This window comes from Tachyglossus aculeatus, unplaced genomic scaffold (genome assembly GCF_015852505.1).
Source record: "Tachyglossus aculeatus isolate mTacAcu1 unplaced genomic scaffold, mTacAcu1.pri scaffold_12_arrow_ctg1, whole genome shotgun sequence".
In the NCBI taxonomy this organism is placed as follows: Eukaryota; Metazoa; Chordata; class Mammalia; order Monotremata; family Tachyglossidae; genus Tachyglossus; species Tachyglossus aculeatus.
This window is the reverse complement of record NW_024044858.1, coordinates 1,413,197-1,432,652: the sequence shown is the minus strand read 5'-3', so window position 1 is coordinate 1,432,652 and position 19,456 is coordinate 1,413,197. Positions and strand designations below refer to the sequence as shown.

At 50.8% G+C, this 19,456-nt stretch overlaps 1 protein-coding gene across 2 annotated transcripts; it reads right to left on the bottom strand.

The window, feature by feature from the left end:
• Positions 1-8,356: 8,356 nt before the first annotated feature.
• Positions 8,357-18,909, bottom strand: STOML2 (stomatin like 2). Of its 2 annotated transcripts, XM_038742500.1 has the most exons (10): positions 18,865-18,909; positions 14,886-15,023; positions 10,578-10,677; positions 10,401-10,459; positions 10,209-10,310; positions 9,992-10,126; positions 9,450-9,594; positions 9,285-9,364; positions 8,872-9,000; positions 8,357-8,665 (listed from the first exon to the last, which is right to left on the bottom strand). In XM_038742500.1, exons 1-10 carry the CDS (start codon positions 18,907-18,909, stop codon positions 8,561-8,563), a joined length of 1,038 nt encoding a protein of 345 aa, XP_038598428.1. In that variant the 3' UTR covers positions 8,357-8,560. The 2 variants fall into 2 exon arrangements, with proteins under 2 accessions (XP_038598428.1, XP_038598429.1); XM_038742501.1 differs by lacking the exon at positions 18,865-18,909 and having other exon boundaries at positions 10,578-10,629; positions 14,886-14,983.
• Between the last annotated feature and the right edge of the window lie 547 nt (positions 18,910-19,456).

Below are 19,456 nucleotides of genomic sequence, written 5' to 3'. Positions count from 1 at the left end.
CGCTGTTCCCTCCCGAACGTTTGGCACCGGTGCCGTGCAGGCGGTAGGCGCTCAATAAGTACGACCGACCACCCGCCGCCCTCGCCCGCTTCTCCCGAGGAAGTCGAGGCATTTTTCCCACTCTTGGGAACCGTCCCTCGGCGACGGGGGCGCGAGAACCCAACTTGATTTCCGCCCAGGGCCCGTGAAGCGGCGTGAGTCGGCGGTCACGGGTTCGAATCCCCGCTCCGCCGACTGTCAGCTGTGTGGCTTTGGGCAAGTCCCTTGGCTTCTCCGGGCCTCAGTTCCCTCATCCGTAAAATGGGGATTGACTGCGATCCCCCCCCCCGCCGTGGGACAACCTGATGGCCTTGCAACCTCCCCAGCGCTCAGGACGGTGCTTGGCACATAGTAAGCGCTTAATAAATGCCATTAGTATTATTATCATCATCATCCATTGTATTTATTGAGCGCTTACTGTGTGCAGAGCACTGTACTAAGCGCTTGGGAAGGACAAGCTGCCAATATATAGAGACAGTCCCTACCCAACAGTGGGCTCACAGTCTAAAAGTGATTATTATATAATTAATATTAATATAATATAATAATAATTATTATTATTATTGTAACCTCCCCAGCGCTCAGAATGGTGCTTGGCACATAGTAAGCGCTTAATAAATGCCATTAGTATTATTATCATCAACATCAATCGTATTTATTGAGCACTTACTGTGTGCAGAGCACTGGACTAAGCGCTTGGGAAGTCCAAGTTGGCAACATATAGAGACAGTCCCTACCCAACAGTGGGCTCACAGTCTAAAAGTGATTATTATATAATTAATATTAATATAATATAATAATAATTATTATTGTAACCTCCCGTGCTCAGTACGGTGCTTTTCATAGAGTAAGCACTTAATAAATGCCACTGTTATTATTATTCTGACACCACGACACAAGTCCTTTCCCATCGCCTTCTTCCACCAAATCAGCCCCTCGCTCGGCCGATCAATCGTATTTATTGGGCGCTTACTGTGTGCAGAGCACTGGACTAAGCGCTTGGGAAGTACAAGTTGGCAACATATAGAGGCAGTCCCTACTCAACAGTGGGCTCACAAAGTGATTATTATATAATTAATATTAATATATTATTATTATTATTATTATTGTAACCTCCCCAGCGCTCAGAACGGTGCTTTTCACAGAGTAAGCACTTAGTAAAAAGACCGATCTTAATAAAAAGACGGCTCGACCTGTTGGCCTGGGCCGGCATCAAGGTGCTCAGGACAGTGCTTGGCACATAGTAAGCGCTTTAACCGATGCCATCGTCATTATTATCACCGTTATCATTATTACCCACCCCCTCCCCTCGATCCCCGAGGCCCAGAAGAGCCAAGGTCTTGGGAAATGGAGCCGAGAACCAAATCCTCTTTCCCGACTGAGCCCAGCCCCATCCGCTCCCCGACTGGGCGCTGAAGAAGTTTCGCTTCTATCCTTGCCTCCCGGAGAAATGCCGCAGAAATGGTAATAATAACAGTAATAAAGTACAAATTATAATAATAACAGTAATAATAACAGTAATATCGATATCTGTGAGAAGCAGCGTGGCCCAGCGGCAAGAGCCCGGGCTTTGAAGTCAAAGGTCATGAGTTCAAATCTCGGCTCCGCTGACTGTCATCTGTGTGACTCCGGGCAAGTCACTTCACTTCTCTGGGCCTCAGTTCCCTCATCTGTAAAATGGGGATGAAGACCGTGAGCCCCCCTGTGGGCCAACTTGATCACCTTGTAACCTCCCCGGCGCTTAGAACAGTGCTTTGCACATAGTGAGCGCTTAAAAACCACGGTCATTATTATTATTACCACTACTAAGAGAAGCAGAGTGGCTCAGTGGAAAGAGCCCGGGCTCTGGAGTCGGAGGTCATGGGTTCAAATCCCAGCTCTGCCAATTGTCAGCTGTGTGACTTTGGGCAAGTCACAGCCTCTCTGTGCCTCAGTTCCCTCGTCTGTAAAACGGGGATGAAGACTGTGAGCCCCCCGTGGGACAACCTGATCACCTTGTTCATTCACTCGTTCAATCGTATTTATCGAGCGCCTGCTGTGTGCAGAGCACTGCACTAAGCGCTCGGGGAGTACAAGTTGGCAACATATAGAGACGGTCCCAACCCAGCAGCGGGCTCGCCTTGTTGCCTCCCCAGCGCTTAGAAGTGCTTTGCACATAGTAAGCGCTTAATAAATACTATTATTATTACTTGGCACATAGCAAACGTTTAACAAATGCCATCATCATCATCACTATTATTATTACTAAGCGATTACTACGTGCCAGGCGCTGGGATGAAAACAGGCCAACTGGGTCCCTTCATCATTATTATTATTACTACTTGGCACATAGTAAACGTTTAACAAATACCATCATCATCACTATTATTATTAGTGGGCGATTACTACGTGCCAGGCGCTGGGATGAAAACTGGCCAATTGGGTCCCTTCATCATTATTATTATTACTACTTGGCACATAGTAAACGTTTAACAAATACCATCATCATCACTATTATTATCGCTAAGCGATTACTACGTGCCAAGCGCTGGGATGAAAACAGGCCAATTGGGTCCCTGTCCCGCCTGGGCCTCCCGGCCTTAACCCCCACGTCCCAGATGAGGTCACTGGGGCCTAGAGGAGGGAAACGACTTGCCCAAGGTCACCCAGCAGACTAGTGGATCGGAGCCCAAGGCCTTGATTGATTGTCGCAAGCCTCGCCCCGGCCCGGGGAGTCCCTGCCCGAGCCCCCACTCCAAGCCAGCATGGGAACCCCTTCCCCTCACCAGTCAGCCATGCATGCATGCCTGCATCCTTGCACCCAGCCGTGCATCAATCAATCAATCAATCGCATTTATTGAGCGCTTACTGTGTGCAGAGCACTGTACTACGCGCTTGGGAAGTCCAAGTTGGCAACACATAGAGACGGTCCCTACCCAACAGGGGGCTCACAGTCTAGAAGGGGGAGACGGAGAACAAAAACAAACATATTAACAAAACAAAATAAATAGAGTGATAGATATGTACAAACATAGATACATATATACAGGGTCGGGGGGAAGATGCACGCTTGCATCCAGCCACTTATGCATCCTTGCACCCAGCCATGCATCACTCAATCAATCAATCGCATTTATTGAGCGCTTACTGTGTGCAGAGCACTGTACTAAGCGCTTGGGAAGTCCAAGTTGGCAACATATAGAGACGGTCCCTACCCAACAGTGGGCTCACAGTCTAGAAAGGGGAGACAGACAACAAAACCAAACATATTAACAAAATAAAATAAATAGAAGAATTATGTACAAGCAAAATAGAGTGACAGATATGTACAAACATATATACACATATACAGGGTCGGGGGGAAGATGAACGCTTGCATCCAGCCACTTATGCATCCTTGCACCCTGCCATGCATCAGTCAATCAATCAATCGTATTTATTGAGCGCTTACTGTGTGCAGAACACTGGACTAAGCGCTTGGGAAGTCCAAGTTGGCAACATATAGAGACGGTCCCTACCCAACAGTAGGCTCACAATCAATCAATCGTATGTATTGAGCACTTACTGTGTGCAGAGCACTGTACTAAGCGCTTAGAGCTGTACTAAGCTCACGGTCTAGAAGGGGGTGACAGAGAACAAAACCAAACATATTAACAAAATAAAATAAATAGAATAGATATGTACAAGTAAAATAAACAGAGTGACAGACATGTACAAACATATATACAGGGTCGGGGGGAAGATGCACTTTTGCACCCAGCCACGCATGCATACTTGCACCCAGCCATGCATCAATCAATCAACCAATCAACCGATTGTATTTATTGAGCGCTTACTGTGTGCAGAGCACTGGACAAGTTGGCAACATAGAGAGACAGTCCCTACCCAACAGTGGGCTCACAGTCTAGAAGGGGGAGACAGAGAACAGAACCAAACAGATTAACAAAATAAAATAAATAGAATAGATAGGTACAAGTAAGATAAATAAATAGAGTGACAGATACGTACAAACATATATACAGGGTAGGGGGGACGATGCACGCTTGCATCCAGCCACGCATGCAGGCTTGCACCCAGCCACGCATACATCCTTGCACCCAGCCAAGCATCAATCAATCAATCAACCAATCAATCAATCGTATTTATTGAGCGCTTACTGTGTGCAGAGCACTGGACAAGTTGGCAACATAGAGAGACAGTCCCTACCCAACAGTGGGCTCACAGTCTAGAAGGGGGAAGACAGAGAACAAAACCAAACATATTAACAAAATAAAATAAATAGAATAGATAGGTACAAGTAAAATAAGTAAATAAATAGAGTGATAGATATGTACAAACATATATACAGGGTAGGGGGGAGGATGCACGCTTGCATCCAGCCAAGCATGCATCCTTGCACCCAGCCATGCATGCAGGCTTGCACCCAGCCACGCATACATCCTTGCACCCAGCCATGCATCAATCAATCAACCAACCAATCAATCAATCGTATTTATTGAGCGCTGTGTGCAGAGCACTGGACAGGTTGGCAACATAGAGACAGTCCCTACCCAACAGCGGGCTCACAGTCTAGAAGGGGGAAGACAGACAACAAAACCAAACATATTAACAAAATAAATAAATAGAATAGATAGGTACAAGTAAAATAAGTAAATAAATAGAGTGATAGATATGTACAAACATATATACAGGGTAGGGGGGAGGATGCACGCTTGCATCCAGCCAAGCATGCATCCCTGCACCCAGCCATGCATGCAGGCCTGCACCCAGCCACACATGCATGCACCCCTGCAACCAACAATGCATGCAGCCATGAATGCATGCACCCAACAAACCCGCCATGCATGCACCCCTGCAAACCAGCCATGCATGGGCCCAGCCCGAGGCCTGCGGGGGGAGGGGGCGAACGGTCACTTTCCTCCTAAACCATCGACGAGCGGCGCGGCCGGAAAGAGCGCCGCCGGCCGCCCCGGAAGTGCAGCCCCGCGCCACCGAGACGAGCCGGGCTGGGGCTAGAGCGGACCCCGGCGCCGCCCGCGCCCCCTGCGGGCGCCTGCCTGCCTCACCCACACCCCACCTTGAATAATAATAATAATAATAATAATGGCACTTATTAAGTGCTTACTATGTGCCAAGCCCTGTTCTAAGCGCTGGCGAGGGTACAAGGTGATCAGGTGGCCCCACGGGGGGCTCACAGTCTTAACCCCCATTTTACAGATGAGGGAACTGAGGCACAGAGAAGTGACTTGCCCAAGGTCACACACCAGGCAATTGGTGGGGGCAGGATTTGAACCCGTGACCTCTGACTCCAAAGCCCGGGCTCTTTCCACTGAGCCACGCTGCAGTGCCGCTCATTCATTCAACCACATTCACTGAGCACTTACCGTGTGTGGATCACTGTACTAAGTGCTTGGAGAGTACTATTCGTCCAAAACAATCAACAATTCAATCAATCAATCGTATTTATTGAGCGCTTACTATGTGCAGAGCACTGTTCTAAGCGCTTGGGAAGTACAAATTGGCAACATATAGACAATTGAGAGGGAAAAATCACCTGATCATTTTCAAGTCCTCCAACTCGCTATCAACCTAACAGCATTTACTGAGTGCTGAGTACTGAAAAGCAGCGTGGCTCAGTGGAAAGAGCACGGGCCTTGGAGCCAGAGGCCATGGGTTCAAATTCCGCCTCCGCCGCATGTCTGCTGTGTGACCTTGGGCAAGTCACTTAACTTCTCTGAGCCTCAGTTCCCTCATCTGTCAAATGGGGATGAAGACTGTGAGCCCCACGTGGTACAACCTGATCACCTTGTATCCCCCCCAGCGCTTAGAACAGTGCTTGACACATAGTGAGCGCTTAACAAATGCCATCATTATTATTATTATTACCGTACTAAGCGTTGGGGAAAGTATGCTGCAACTGAGTCGGTAGCTACAATCCCCGGCCACGAAGATCGGATAATCCACAGGGGCCGGTGGGGAGGGAAGATTCAGACATTGTAGATGGGGAAATCGGAGAGAGCAAGGATACACACAGTGGAGAGGGGCTGGGGTGAATACCAGTATACTTAAGGGGTATGCAATCAACTGCAAAGGCAACGCAGACGGGAATAATAACAATAATAATAATAATAATGATGGCATTTATTAAGCGCTTACTATGTACAAAGCACTGTTCTAAGCGCTGGGGAGGTTACAAGGTTAACCTTGTAAGGTTAATAAATACGTTACAAGCGCTGAGGATTAAGACTGTGAGCCCCACGTGGGACAACTTGATCCCATTGTATCCCCCCCAGCGCTTAGAACAGTGTTTTGCACATAGTAAGCGCTTAACAAATGCCATCATTATTATTATTATTACAAGGTGATCAAACTGTCCCACGGGGGGCTCCCAGTCTTCATCCCCATTTTCCAGATGAGGTCGCTGAGGCCCGGAGAAGTAAAGTGACTTGCCCAAAGTCACCCAGCTGAAAAGTGGCGGAGCCGGAATTTGAACCCGTGACCTCTGACTCCAAAGCCCGGGCTCTTTTCCACTGAGCCACGCTGCCTCTTGGGAGACGCCCTCCCCTCAGGAGGCCACCTTGGATTAATCTCATCTGTCCACCTCGATTCCCCGCTGCGCCCACGTCACCTGTGCTCTTAAATCCTCGCCCTCCTCCTGTAAACTCCGTCTCTCCCCTACTAAAGAATTAAAGAATCAAGAGAAAGAATTAAAAGGTGGGGACCGTCTCTGTATGTTCCCAATTTGGACTTCCCAAGCGCTTAGTACAGTGCTCTGCACACAGTAAGCGCTCAATACGATTGATTGATGGATTGATTGCTCTGCACACAGTAAGCGCTCAATACAATTTGATTGATGGATTGCTCTGCACACAGTAAGCACTCAATACGATTGATGGATTGACTGCTCTGCACACAGTAAGCGCTCAATAAATACGACTGAACGAATGAATACTAGATTCGAAACTCCTCGAGGGCAGGGATTTAGCATTCAGTACAGTGCCTTGCAGAAAGCACTCCCTTGATACCACTGAGTCAAGGATATCGCGAAGGTCACAGGCCTCAGAGATGGGGAGGGTGGTGGTATCGGGAATGCTCGGGATTTGGGAGGGAAAATGAGGTGGATGACGTGGAAGGGTAGCGTGGCTCAGTGGAAAGAGCCCGGGCTTTGGAGTCAGGGGTCAGGGGTTCGAATTCCAGCTCCGCCACCTGTCTGCTGTGTGACTTTGGGCAAGTCACTTAACTTCTCTGAGCCTCAGTTACCTCATCTGTAAAATGAGGAGTAAAGCTATGAGTCCCACGTGGCACAACTTGATCCCATTGTATCCCCCCAGCGCTTTGCACATAGTAAGCGCTTAACAAATGCCATTATTATTATTATTAAGGGTGGAGGGAGCCGTGTCCAGCCGGGTTAACTTGCATCTATCCCAGGGTTCAGAACAGAGTTGTGATTAGCGAATACAATGACGATCCCTAACAAGCTGGGGCTTACTGTGGGCGCAGCACCGTACTGAGCGCTCGGGCGGGCACGCTACAATATAATAGACGCATTCCCAGCCCACGAGCAGGGAGAGACCAGGTGGAAACTTTCCAACTGTGATTTATTTCCGCACCCAGGTTAGCCTCTCACGTCAGGAATCATGTTTCTTCTAGACTGTGAGCCCACTGTTGGGTAGGGACCCGCCAACTTGGACTTCCCAAGCGCTTAGTACAGTGCTCTGCACACACTAAGCGCTGAATAAATACAATTGATTGATGTTTTCTTACTCTGGTACTCTCCCGTACCAGGGAAATAGCGGAAAGAGCTACCAGAGGACCTGGGTTCCAATCCCGGCACCGCCCCCTCGCCCGCCGTGCGACCCTGGGCGAGCCGCTTCACTTCTCCGTGCCTCGGTTTCCTCATCTGCCAAATGCGGGTCGAGACCGTGGGCCCGACGGGGGTCCAGAACGGAGCTCGGAGCGGTAGCCCCGGCTAGGGGGTGGGAGGCGGAGCGAGATCCGGGGAAAGACACGGAGAGGACGGGTTCCGGAGGCAGGAGGGAAGCGTTTCCAGGAGGGATTCCCGGAGAGAGTCCTTCGCGGCGGCAAATTAGGGAGCCCGTCAGACTTGACGGGGGAGCGGCATTCCCGAACCGCCCCCACTCAGCATTCCCGATACCACCAGCTGAAGAGTTTACAGGGAAACGGGAGGAGGAAGATGGGGCGTGCTGTGGGATCCAAGAGAGGGGTCGAAAGGCTCCGGGAGATGTGGGTGCGTTGAAGACGGAGCGGAATGGACTCGCTCGGCCGCCCCCTCCCAGACCAATACCGAGGCATCACCTCACGGCCCGGAGCGAGGCCCTGGGATTTGCAGTTGTCCCACCGGACGTTTATTACGTGATTAGCGTTCAAATAAAAAAATAAAAACCGGGTCAGGGACGGGGGCACGGGGACGGGGGGCCGCCTTTCCCCCTCCGCCTCCCGGGCCTCGGGGGTTCCCGCTCTTCGTGCCGGCCGGCCTCCGGGCCCCCGGGGCTACAAGCTGGCTGGTTTCCGGGCCCACGGGCTATACGCCGGTCTCCTGCCGGGCAGCCTCCGGGGCGGGCTCGGACGGCGAGTCCCGGACGGCGGGAGACGCGGCCTTGGTGAGGGCGCCGTAGACGCCCATTGCCTGCGGGAGGGACGAGACGAGGGATGGGGACGGACCGGCCGTGTTGAGCGGGGCCTCCCTCCCGGTAGCCCCCCCCGGCACGGACCGCCTCGCCTCCTGCTCCCGGCCCCTCTCCCGTCCAGACACCACGGTCCGGCTCCCGCGGCCTCCCAAACCGCAACGGGTCGGGGGCGGACGGCGCCCGGGCGCGGGGCTTCGGCCCTGACCTGGGCCACCATGGCGGAGACGTCGCCGGGGGCGGACGGCAGCAGGACGGTGTTGGAGTCCTTGGCCAGCTTGGAGAAGGCGCTGACGTACTGCTCCGCCACCGTCAGGGAGGCCGCCGCGTCCCCGTTCTGGACGACGGAGGGAGGGAGGGAGACGCGCGCGCGGTCAGGAGGAAGCAGAGAAGAGGAGCTCAGGCCTCCCCCTCCACCCTCCCCGCCAGCCGACCGCCCGCGTGTCCGCCTCGGCTTCCCCGGGAACCCCCGGGCTCCTCGCCGGGTCTCGTCTCGGCTCCGCGACCTCGGCGGCGGGGAGGGGAGGGAGGCGAAACGGGCCAGCCGGGCCTCTTTCCCGGTGAGGCCGGGCGGAGCGACGTCCCCCAGACCGCCGGACCAGGGCAGCGGTCCCCACTCACGTGCTGAGCCAGGGCGGCCGCCAGGATCCGGATGGCTTCGGCCTTGGCCTTGGCTTTAGCCAGCACCGCGTTGGCCTCTCCTGGGGAAGGGCAGGACGATGAGGGGACGGAGGGCAACCGGGCCGGATCCGGGGGGGCGAGGCGGGAGGGGTGGGGGTCCCTCACCGGCCGCCTGGTTGATCCGCTCGGCCTTCTCCGCCTCGGAGGCCAGAATCTGGGCCTGCTTCTTCCCCTCGGCCACGTTGATGGCCGACTCCCGCGTCCCCTCCGACTCCAGCACCGTGGCCCGCTTCCTCCGTTCCGCTTCCACCTGGGGGGCCGGTCCCCGCGGGTCACCGCCGGGATCCGCGGTGGTCGATCCCCTCGTCCCCCTCTCCATCCCCCCGTCTTACCTCCTTCCCTTCCCCACAGCACCTGTATATATGTATATATGGTTGTACATATTTATTACTCTATTTATTTATTTATTTTACTTGTACATTTCTATCCTACTTATTTTATTTTGTTGGTATGTTTGGTTCTGTTCTCTGTCTCCCCCTTTTAGACTGTGAGCCCACTGTTGGGTAGGGACTGTCTCTATGTGATGCCAGTTTGTACTTCCCAAGCGCTTAGTACAGTGCCCTGCACATAGTAAGCGCTCAATAAATACGATTGATTAATTGATTGATTGGTGGGGGGGAGGGGGACCCAGCAGACCACCCCCTCACCTGCATCTGCATGGACTCCTTGACCCGAGGAGGCACGTGGATGTCCTTGATCTCGTATCGGAGGCAGCGGATGCCCCAGCAGTCAGAGGCCTGGTTGATGGCGTCCACGATGTTGGCGTTGAGCGACTCGCGCTCCTGCAAAGGGGGCGGATGGGGGCCGTCGGCCATGCCCTCCTCCGTGCCCGTCCTCCACCCCGCCCCGCGCCTCGCCTCTTACCCGGAAGACTTTGTCCAGGGACAGTTTGCCGAGCTCCGATCTCATGGTGGTCTGGGCCAGCTGGGTGACGGCGTACTCGGGGTCCTCCACCCCGTAGCTCGCCTGCGGAGGACCAACGGCAGTTTACGGGGGGCTGTGTGGAGCGGCCCGGGGGCCGGAGCGGAGAATCAGGCCAGGCAGGGAAGCGGGTACCTTGTAGGGATCCATGATGCGCAGATAAAGGACGCCATCAATCTGCAAAGTCACGTTATCTGCCGGGGGAGGACGGGGAGGGTCAGACGGGGAGCGGGGTCGCCTCCCCTGCCCCCAAAGGGGGTGCGTGTTGGGGGGTCTCTCTCATCCCGCCCCGCTGGCCCCGCCCCACCTCACCCAAGGTCACCGCCGACTGCTCGGGAACGTTGATGACGATCTCCTTGAGGCTCTGCACGTAGCGAATCCGGTCCAGGACGGGGATGAGGACGTTCAAGCCCTGGGTGGCCCGGGGGGCAAGGTCGCGGGGGTCGCGGGGGGTCAGGGCATGGGGCGGGTGGGGGGTCGCCCGATGGCCCTCCGACCTCCTCCCTAAAGCGGCCTACGAGGGAGGTGACCCAGGGGGGCGAAGGGATCCTTGGGCTGGAGGGGAAGAGTCGGAGTCGCTTGGAGTCATAATGATATTTGCTAATAATAATGACGGTACTGAAGTGTTTGCTATGTGAGCAGCACTGTTCTAAGCGGAGGGGGGGATACAAGGTGATCAGGCGGTCCCACGTGGGGCTCACGGCCTTGATCCCCATTTGACAGACGAGGTCACTGAGGCCCAGAGAAGTGAAGCTCTACTTCACTCTATCACTTTTTATTTATTCATTCATTCATTCATTCATTCATTCATTTATTTGTTTATTTATGCCTTGATCCCCATTTGACAGACGAGGTCACTGAGGCCCAGAGAAGTGAAGCTCTACTTCACTCTATCACTTTTTATTTATTCATTCATTCATTCATTTATTTATTTGTTTATTTATGCCTTGATCCCCATTCGACGGATGAGGTCACTGAGGCCCAGAGAAGTGAAGCTCTACTTCACTCTGTCACTTTTTATTCATTCATTCATTCATTCATTCATTCATTCATTCATTTATTTGTTTATTTATGCCTTGATCCCCATTCGACGGATGAGGTCACTGAGGCCCAGAGAAGTGAAGCTCTACTTCACTCTATTACTTACTTACTTACATTCATTCATTATTTATTTATTTATTTATTTGTTTGTTTATTTATTTATTTATGCCTTGATCCCCATTTGATGGATGAGGTCACTGAGGCCCAGAGAAGTGAAGCTCTACTTCACTCTATTACTACTTTTATTTATTTATTTACTTACTTACTTTTACTTACTTACATTTATTTATTTATTTGTTTGTTTGCTTGCTTATTTATTTATTTATTCATTCATTCATTCATTCATTCATTCATTCATTTATTTATGCCTTGATCCCCATTTGACAGGTGAGGTCACTGAGGCCCAGAGAAGTGAAGCTATACTTCACTCTATCACTCTATTTATTTATTTATTTATTTATTTATTTATTTATTTATGCCTTGATCCCCATTTGACAGATGAGGCCACTGAGGCCCAGAGAAGTGAAGCTCTTCTTCACTCTATTACTCTATTTATTTATTTATTTATGCCTTGATCCCCATTTGACAGATGAGGCCACTGAGGCCCAGAGAAGTGAAGCTCTTCTTCACTCTATTACTCTATTTATTTATTTATTTATTTTTTTATGCCTTGATCCCCATGTGACAGATGAGGTCACTGAGGCCCATAGAGTGAAGCTGTACTTCACTCTATTACTCTATTTATTTATTTATTTTTATTTATGCCTTGATCCCCATTTGACAGATGAGGTCACTGAGGCCCAGAGAAGTGAAGCTCTACTTCACTCTATTACTCTATTTATTTATTTATTTTTATTTATGCCTTGATCCCCATTTGACAGATGAGGTCACTGAGGCCCAGAGAAGTGAAGCTCTACTTCACTCTATTACTCTATTTATTTATATTTATTTATTTATGCCTTGATCCCCATTTGACAGATGAGGTCACTGAGGCCCAGAGAAGTGAAGCTCTACTTCACTCTATTACTCTATTTATTTATTTATGCCTTGATCCCCATTTGACAGATGAGGTCACTGAGGCCCAGAGAAGTGAAGCTCTACTTTATTACTCTATTTATTTATTTATTTATTCATTCATTCATTTATGCCTTGATCCCCATTTGACAGATGAGGTCACTGAGGCCCAGAGAAGTGAAGATCTACTTCACTCTATTACTCTATTTATTCATTTATTTATTTATGCCTTGATCCCCATTTGACAGATGAGGTCACTGAGGCCCAGAGAAATGAAGCTCTACTTCACTCTATTACTCTATTTATTTATTTATTTTTATTTATGCCTTGATCCCCATTTGACAGATGAGGTCACTGAGGCCCAGAGAAGTGAAGCTCTACTTCACTCTATTACTCTATTTATTTATTTATGCCTTGATCCCCATTTGACAGATGAAGTCACTGAGGCCCAGAGAAGTGAAGCTCTACTTCACTCTATTTCTTTCTTTCTTTCTTTCTCTTTCTCTCTCTCTCTCTCTCTCTCTCTTTCTTTCCTTTCTTTCTTTCTTTCCTTCTTTCTTTCTTTTTCTCTTTCTTTCTTTCTTTCTTTCTTTCTTTCTTTCTTTCTTTCTTTCTTTCTCTTTCTTTCTCTCTCTCTCTCTTTCTTTCTTTCTTTCTCTTTCTTTCTTTCTTCTTTCTTTCTTTCTATTTGTCTATTTATGCCTTGATCCCCATTTGACAGATGAGGTCACTGAGGCCCAGAGAAGTGAAGCTCTACTTCACTCTGTTACTCTATTTATTTATTTTACTTGTACATATCTATTCTATTTATTTTATTTTGTTAGTACGCTTGGTTTTGTTCTCTGTCTCCCCCTTCTAGACTGTGAGCCCGCTGTTGGGTAGGGACTGTCTCTAGATGTTGCCAACTTGTACTTCCCAAGCGCTTAGTACAGTGCTCTGCACACAGTAAGCGCTCAATAAATACGATTGATTGATTGATTCCCAAGTGCTTAGTACACTGCTCTGTACACAGTAAGCGCTCAATAAATACGACTGATTGATTGAATGATCCATCTTACCTCCTTCCCTTCCCCACAGCACCTGTATATATGTATATATGCATGTACATATTTATTACTCTATTTATTTATTTATTTTACTTGTACCTATCTATTCTATTTCTTTTATTTTGTTAGTCTGTTTGGTTTTGTTCTCTGTCTCCCCCTTTTAGACTGTGAGCCCACTGTTGGGTAGGGACTGTCTTTATATGTTGCCAACTTGGACTTCCCAAGCGCTTAGTACAGTGCTCTGCACACAGTAAGCGCTCAATAAATACGATTGATTGATTGCTTGATTCTAGCCTGTGAGCCCGCTTTTGGGTAGGGACCGTCTCTACACGTTGCCGACTTGTACTTCCCAAGCGCTCAGTCCAGTGCTCTGCACACAGTAAGCGCTCAATAAATACGACTGATTGACTGATCGACTGACCTGCCCAAAGTCATCCAGCTGACAAGTGGCGGAGCCGGGATTCGAACCCACGACCTCCGACTCCAAAGCCCGGGCTCCTTCCACTGAGCCACGCTGCTTCTCGTCGTTATGATTATTACGGACGACTTGGTCCTCGCCCTCAATCAATCAATCAATCGTATTTATTGAGCGCTTACTGCGTGCAGAGCACTGTACTAAGCGCTTGGGAAGTCCAAGTTGGCAACATCTAGAGACAGTCCCTACCCAACAATCGTATTTATTGAGCGCTTACTGCGTGCAGAGCACTGTACTAAGCGCTTGGGAAGTCCAAGTCGGCAACATCTAGAGACAGTCCCTACCCAACAATCAATCGTATTTATTGAGCGCTTACTGCGTGCAGAGCAATGTACTAAGCGCTTGGGAAGTCCAAGTCGGCAACACCTAGAGACAGTCCCTACCCAACAATCGTATTTATTGAGCGCTTACTGCGTGCAGAGCACTGTACTAAGCGCTTGGGAAGTCCAAGTCGGCAACACATAGAGACAGTCCCTACCAACAATCAATCGTATTTATTGAGCGCTTACCGCGCGCAGAGCACTGTACTAAGCGCTTGGGAAGTCCAAGTCGGCAACATCTAGAGACGGTCCCTACCCAACAATCAATTGTATTTATTGAGCGCTTACCGCGTGCAGAGCACTGTACTAAGCGCTTGGGAAGTACAAGTTGGCCGCATATAGATACGGTCCCTACCCAACAGCGGGCTCACAGTCTAGAAGGGGGAGACGGGCGACAAAACCCAACAGACTAACAAAATAAAATAAATAGAATAGATATGTACAAGTAATAGATATGTCCCCAAGCTCCTTGGGGGTCCGAAGGAGCCGGTTTCGAATCCCGGCTCCGCCGCGTGACCCTGGCCGCGTCCCCTCCCTTCTCCGGGCCTCCGTTCCCTCACCTGTGAAACGGGGATTAAATGGGGGGCGCTTACAACAGTGCCTGGCACACGGTGAGCGCCCGGCGGGCCCCGCGGCTCCGACCGGCATCTGGGGAGGCGGATTTCGGCAAGTCGGGAGACGGGACGAGGGGGAGAGGGGACGGGGACGGGGAAACTGATCCTACCGGTTCGAGGATGCGGTGAAAGCGTCCCATACGCTCCACCACCCAGGCTTCCTGCTGGGGCACGAACAGCAGCACGGTGTTGCGGGGCAGGCCGGACAGACGGCGCCGCTGGGGACCCCGCCACGCTCCGCAGCAGCCCTGGGGTAATAATAATAACAATAATAATAATAATAATAATAATAATAATAATAATAATGTTGGCATTTGTTAAGCGCTTACTATGTGCCAAGCACCGTTCTAAGCGCTTGGGGGGGATACAAAGCCATCAGGTGGTCATCATCATCATCATCAATCGTATTTATTGAGCGCCTACTGGGTGCACAGCACTGGACTAAGCGCTTGGGAAGGACAAGTTGGCAACGTATAGGGACGGCCCCTCCCCAACAATTGGCCCACGGTGCTTAGCACGTAGTAAGCGCTCAGCAGATACCGTCATTATTGGTATTATCCCAGGCTTTAGAGCAGTGCCTGCACATCAATCAATCGATCGTATTTATTGAGCGCTTACTGTGTGCCAAGCACTGTTCTAAGCGCTTGGGGGGGATACAAAGCGATCAGGTGGTCATCATCATCATCAATCGTATTTATTGAGCGCCTACTGGGTGCACAGCACTGTACTAAGCGCTTGGGAAGGACAAGTTGGCAACGTACAGGGACGGCCCCTCCCCAACAATTGGCCCACGGTGCTTAGCACGTAGTAAGCGCTTAGCAGATACCGTCATTATTGGTATTATCCCAGCCTTTAGAGCAGTGCCTGCACATCAATCAATCGTATTTATTGAGCGCTCACTGTGTGCAGAGCACTGGACTGAGCGCTTGGGACGTACAAATTGGCAATATATAGAGACGGTCCCTGCCCAACAGTGGGCTCACAGTCTAAAAGGGGGAGACACAGAACAAACATACTAACAAAATAAAAGAAATAGAATAGATTTTCATCCCCATTTTACAGATGAGGCCACTGAGGCTCAGAGAAGTGAAGTGACTGGCCCAAGGTCATGCAGCAGACAGGTGGCGGAGCCGGGATTCGAACCCACGACCTCCGACTCCAAAGCCCGGGCTCTTTCCGATCAGCTTGGCAAACTCATTCGGTCGTATTTATTGAGCGCTCGCCACAAGACCAAAGGAGCGGGCGGGTGTCGACCGCGGAAATGCCCCACAGTCCCATGTCCTGGGAGGAATAATAATAATAATAATAATAATGGCATTTGTTAAGCGCTTACTATGTGCCAAGCACTGTTCTAAGCGCTGGGGGGGGATACGAGGTGATCAGGTGGTCCCACGGGGGGCTCACAGTCTTCATCCCCATTTTCCAGATGATAATATTAATGATGGCATTTATTAAGCGCTTACTATGTGCCAAGCACTGTCCTAAGCGCTGGGGGAGGTTACAAGGTGATCAGGTGGTCCCACGGGGGGCTCACAGTCTTCATCCCCATTTTACAGATGATAATAGCAACGATGGCATTTATTAAGCGCTTACTATGTGCCAAGCACTGTTCTAAGCGCTGGGGGAGGTTACAAGGTGATCAGGTGGTCCCACGGGGGGCTCACAGTCTTCATCCCCATTTTCCAGATGATAATATTAATGATGGCATTTATTAAGCGCTTACTATGTGCCAAGCACTGTCCTAAGCGCTGGGGGAGGTTACAAGGTGATCAGGTGGTCCCACGGGGGGCTCACCATCTTCACCCCCATTTTACAGATGATAATATTAATGATGCCATTTATTAAGCGCTTACTATGTGCCAAGCACTGTTCTAAGCGCTGGGGGAGGTTACAAGGTGATCAGGTGGTCCCACGGGGGGCTCACAGTCTTCATCCCCATTTTCCAGATGATAATATTAATGATGGCATTTATTAAGCGCTTACTATGTGCCAAGCACTGTTCTAAGCGCTGGGGGAGGTTACAAGGTGATCAGGTGGTCCCACGGGGGGCTCACAGTCTTCATCCCCATTTCACAGATGATAATAGTAACGATGGCATTTAGAAAGCGCTTACTATGTTCTAAGCGCTGGGGGAGGTTACAAGGTGATCAGCTTGTCCCACGGGGGCTCACAGTCTTCATCCCCATTTTCCAGATGAGGTCACTGAGGCCCAGAGAAGCCAAGTGACTGGCCCAAGGTCACACAGCAGACAGGCTGTTAAGGCTGGGCCGGAGGCGACAGATTCTGGGAGTCTCCGGTGGTAACATCTGAAGTGTCAACTTGTTGGCACTTGCACGTATGTTGCCAACTTGTACTTCCCAAGCGCTTAGCACAGCGTTCTGCACACAGTAAGCGCCCAATAAATACGACCCGAATGAATGAATGAAGGAAAAGTGGCAGGTCGGAGACTACTAAGGTAGTACTAAGGTTGGAGGGGAAGCGGCGTGGCTCAGTGGAACGAGCCCGGGCTTTGGAGTCAGAGGTCGTGGGTTCAAATCCCGGCTCCGCCACTTGTCAGCTGGGTGACTTTGGGCGAGTCACTTCACTTCCCTGGGCCTCAGTTCCCTCATCTGGAAAATGGAGATGAAGACTGTGAGCCCCACGTGGGACAACCCTGTATCCACCCCAGCGCTTAGAACAGTGCTTTGCACATAGTAAGCACTTAATAAATGCCATTATTATTATTACTATTATTAATAATAATAACAGCAGACATGTGCATGGCTCAGTGGAACGAGCCCGGGCTTTGGAGTCAGAGGTCGTGGGTTCAAATCCCGGCTCCGCCACTTGTCAGCTGGGTGACTTTGGGCGAGTCACTTCACTTCCCTGGGCCTCAGTTCCCTCATCTGGAAAATGGAGATGAAGACTGTGAGTCCCATGGGGGACAACCTGATTACCTTGTATCCACCCCAGTTCTTAGGACAGTGCTTTGCACATAGTAAGCGCTTAATAAATACCATCATCATTATTACTATTATTATTAATAATAATAATAACAGCAGACATGTGCGTGGCTCAGTGAAAAGAGTCCGGGCTTTGGACTCAGAGGTCACGGGTTCAAATCCTGGCTCCGCCAACTGTCAGCTGGGTGACTTGGGGCGAGTCACTTCACTTTCCTGGGCCTCAGTTCCCTCATCTGGAAAATGGGGGTTAAGACTGGGAGCCCCCCGTGGGACCACCCGATCATCTTGTAACCTCCCCAGCGCTTAGAACAGTGCTTTGCACATAGTAAGCGCTTAATAAATGCCATCATCATCATCAATACAGCGCTCTGCACAAGGAAAGCGCTAAATACAGTGCCCTGCACACGGTAGGGGGGTCTAACACAGTGCTCTGCACATGGAAAGCGCTTAATACAGTGCCCTGCACACGGTAGGGGGTCTAACACAGTGCCCTGCACACGGTAAGGGTTTAACACAGTGCTCAGCACATGGAAAGCGCTTAATACAGTGCCCTGCACACGGTAGGGGGTCTAACACAGTGCTCTGCACATGGTAAGCACTTAATACAACGCTCTACATGTGGAGAGCGCTTAATACAGTGCCCTGCACACGATAGGGGTCTAACACAGTGCTCTGCACATGGTAAGCGCTTAACACAGCGCTCTGCACATGGAAAGCGCTTAATACAGTGCCCTGCACACGATAGGAGGTCTAACACAGTGCTCCGCACATGCAAAGCGCCTAATACAGCGCCCTGCACACGGTAGGGGGTCTAACACAGTCCTCTGCACATGGAAAGCGCTTAGTACATTGCCCTGCACACGGGAGGGGTCTAACACAGTGCTCTGCACATGCAAAGCGCTTAGTACAGTGCCCTGCACACGGTAGGGGCCTAACACAGTGCTCTGCACATGCAAAGCGCTTAATACAGTGCCCTGCACATGGTAGGGGGTCTAACACAGTGCTCTTAATAAACACAATTGAACGCCCCCCCCCCAACGGTCAGTACAGCGCCTGGCCCCCAGGGGGCGTGCCAAACTTCCCGCGGTGCCGCGCGGGGCCCTGCGCTAAGCGCTGCGCAGGCGCAGTCCCCCCTCGCACTCCTCACCTGCAGCGCGAGGAGGCCCGGGCCCCGCGCCACGCGCCCCAGCATCTTCGGCGCCCGCCGGAACCAGCGAGACGAGGGGCTAGAGCGGCCGGGCGCCGGGGCTAGACCGCCCCTCCCCCCTCCTCGCCGGCTCCGGTGCGGCGCCCCAGCCCCGTCCCCCCGGGGACACTTCCGGTTTCACGGTCGTTCGGGGCAACGCCCTAAGCCGTCCCCTCGGAAGCGCTTCCGGCTGGACGATAGTACTACTATTACTGCTAATGATAATAATAAATAATGATAATGATGGTATTTATCAAGCGCTTACTATGTGCAAAGCACTGTTCTAAGCGTTGGGGAGGTGACAGGGTGATCAGGTGGTCCCACGGGGGGCTCACAGTCTTCATCCCCATTTGACAGATGAGGGAACAGGCCTAGAGAATAATAAAATAATAATAATAATAATAATAGGATTTATTAAGAGCTTACTATGTACAAAGCACTGTTCTAAGCGCTGGGGAGGTGACAAGGTGATCAGGTGGTCCCACGGGGGGCTCCCAGTCTTCATCCCCATTTGACAGATGAGGGAACAGGCCTAGAGAATAATAATAATTAT

What these genes read in the sequence shown, in the direction of transcription:
- STOML2 (XM_038742500.1), bottom strand. Translation starts at nt 18,909, where the DNA reads ATGCTGGGGCGCGTGGCGCGGGGCCCGGGCCTCCTCGCGCTGCAG. An exon ending in CGGCCGCCCTGGCTCAGCAC is followed by an intron (nt 9,001 to 9,284) that starts GTGAGTGGGGAC and finishes TCCGTCGTCCAG; the next exon opens with AACGGGGACGCGGCGGCCTC. An exon ending in TCTCCGCCATGGTGGCCCAG is followed by an intron (nt 8,666 to 8,871) that starts GTCAGGGCCGAA and finishes TCCCTCCCGCAG; the next exon opens with GCAATGGGCGTCTACGGCGC.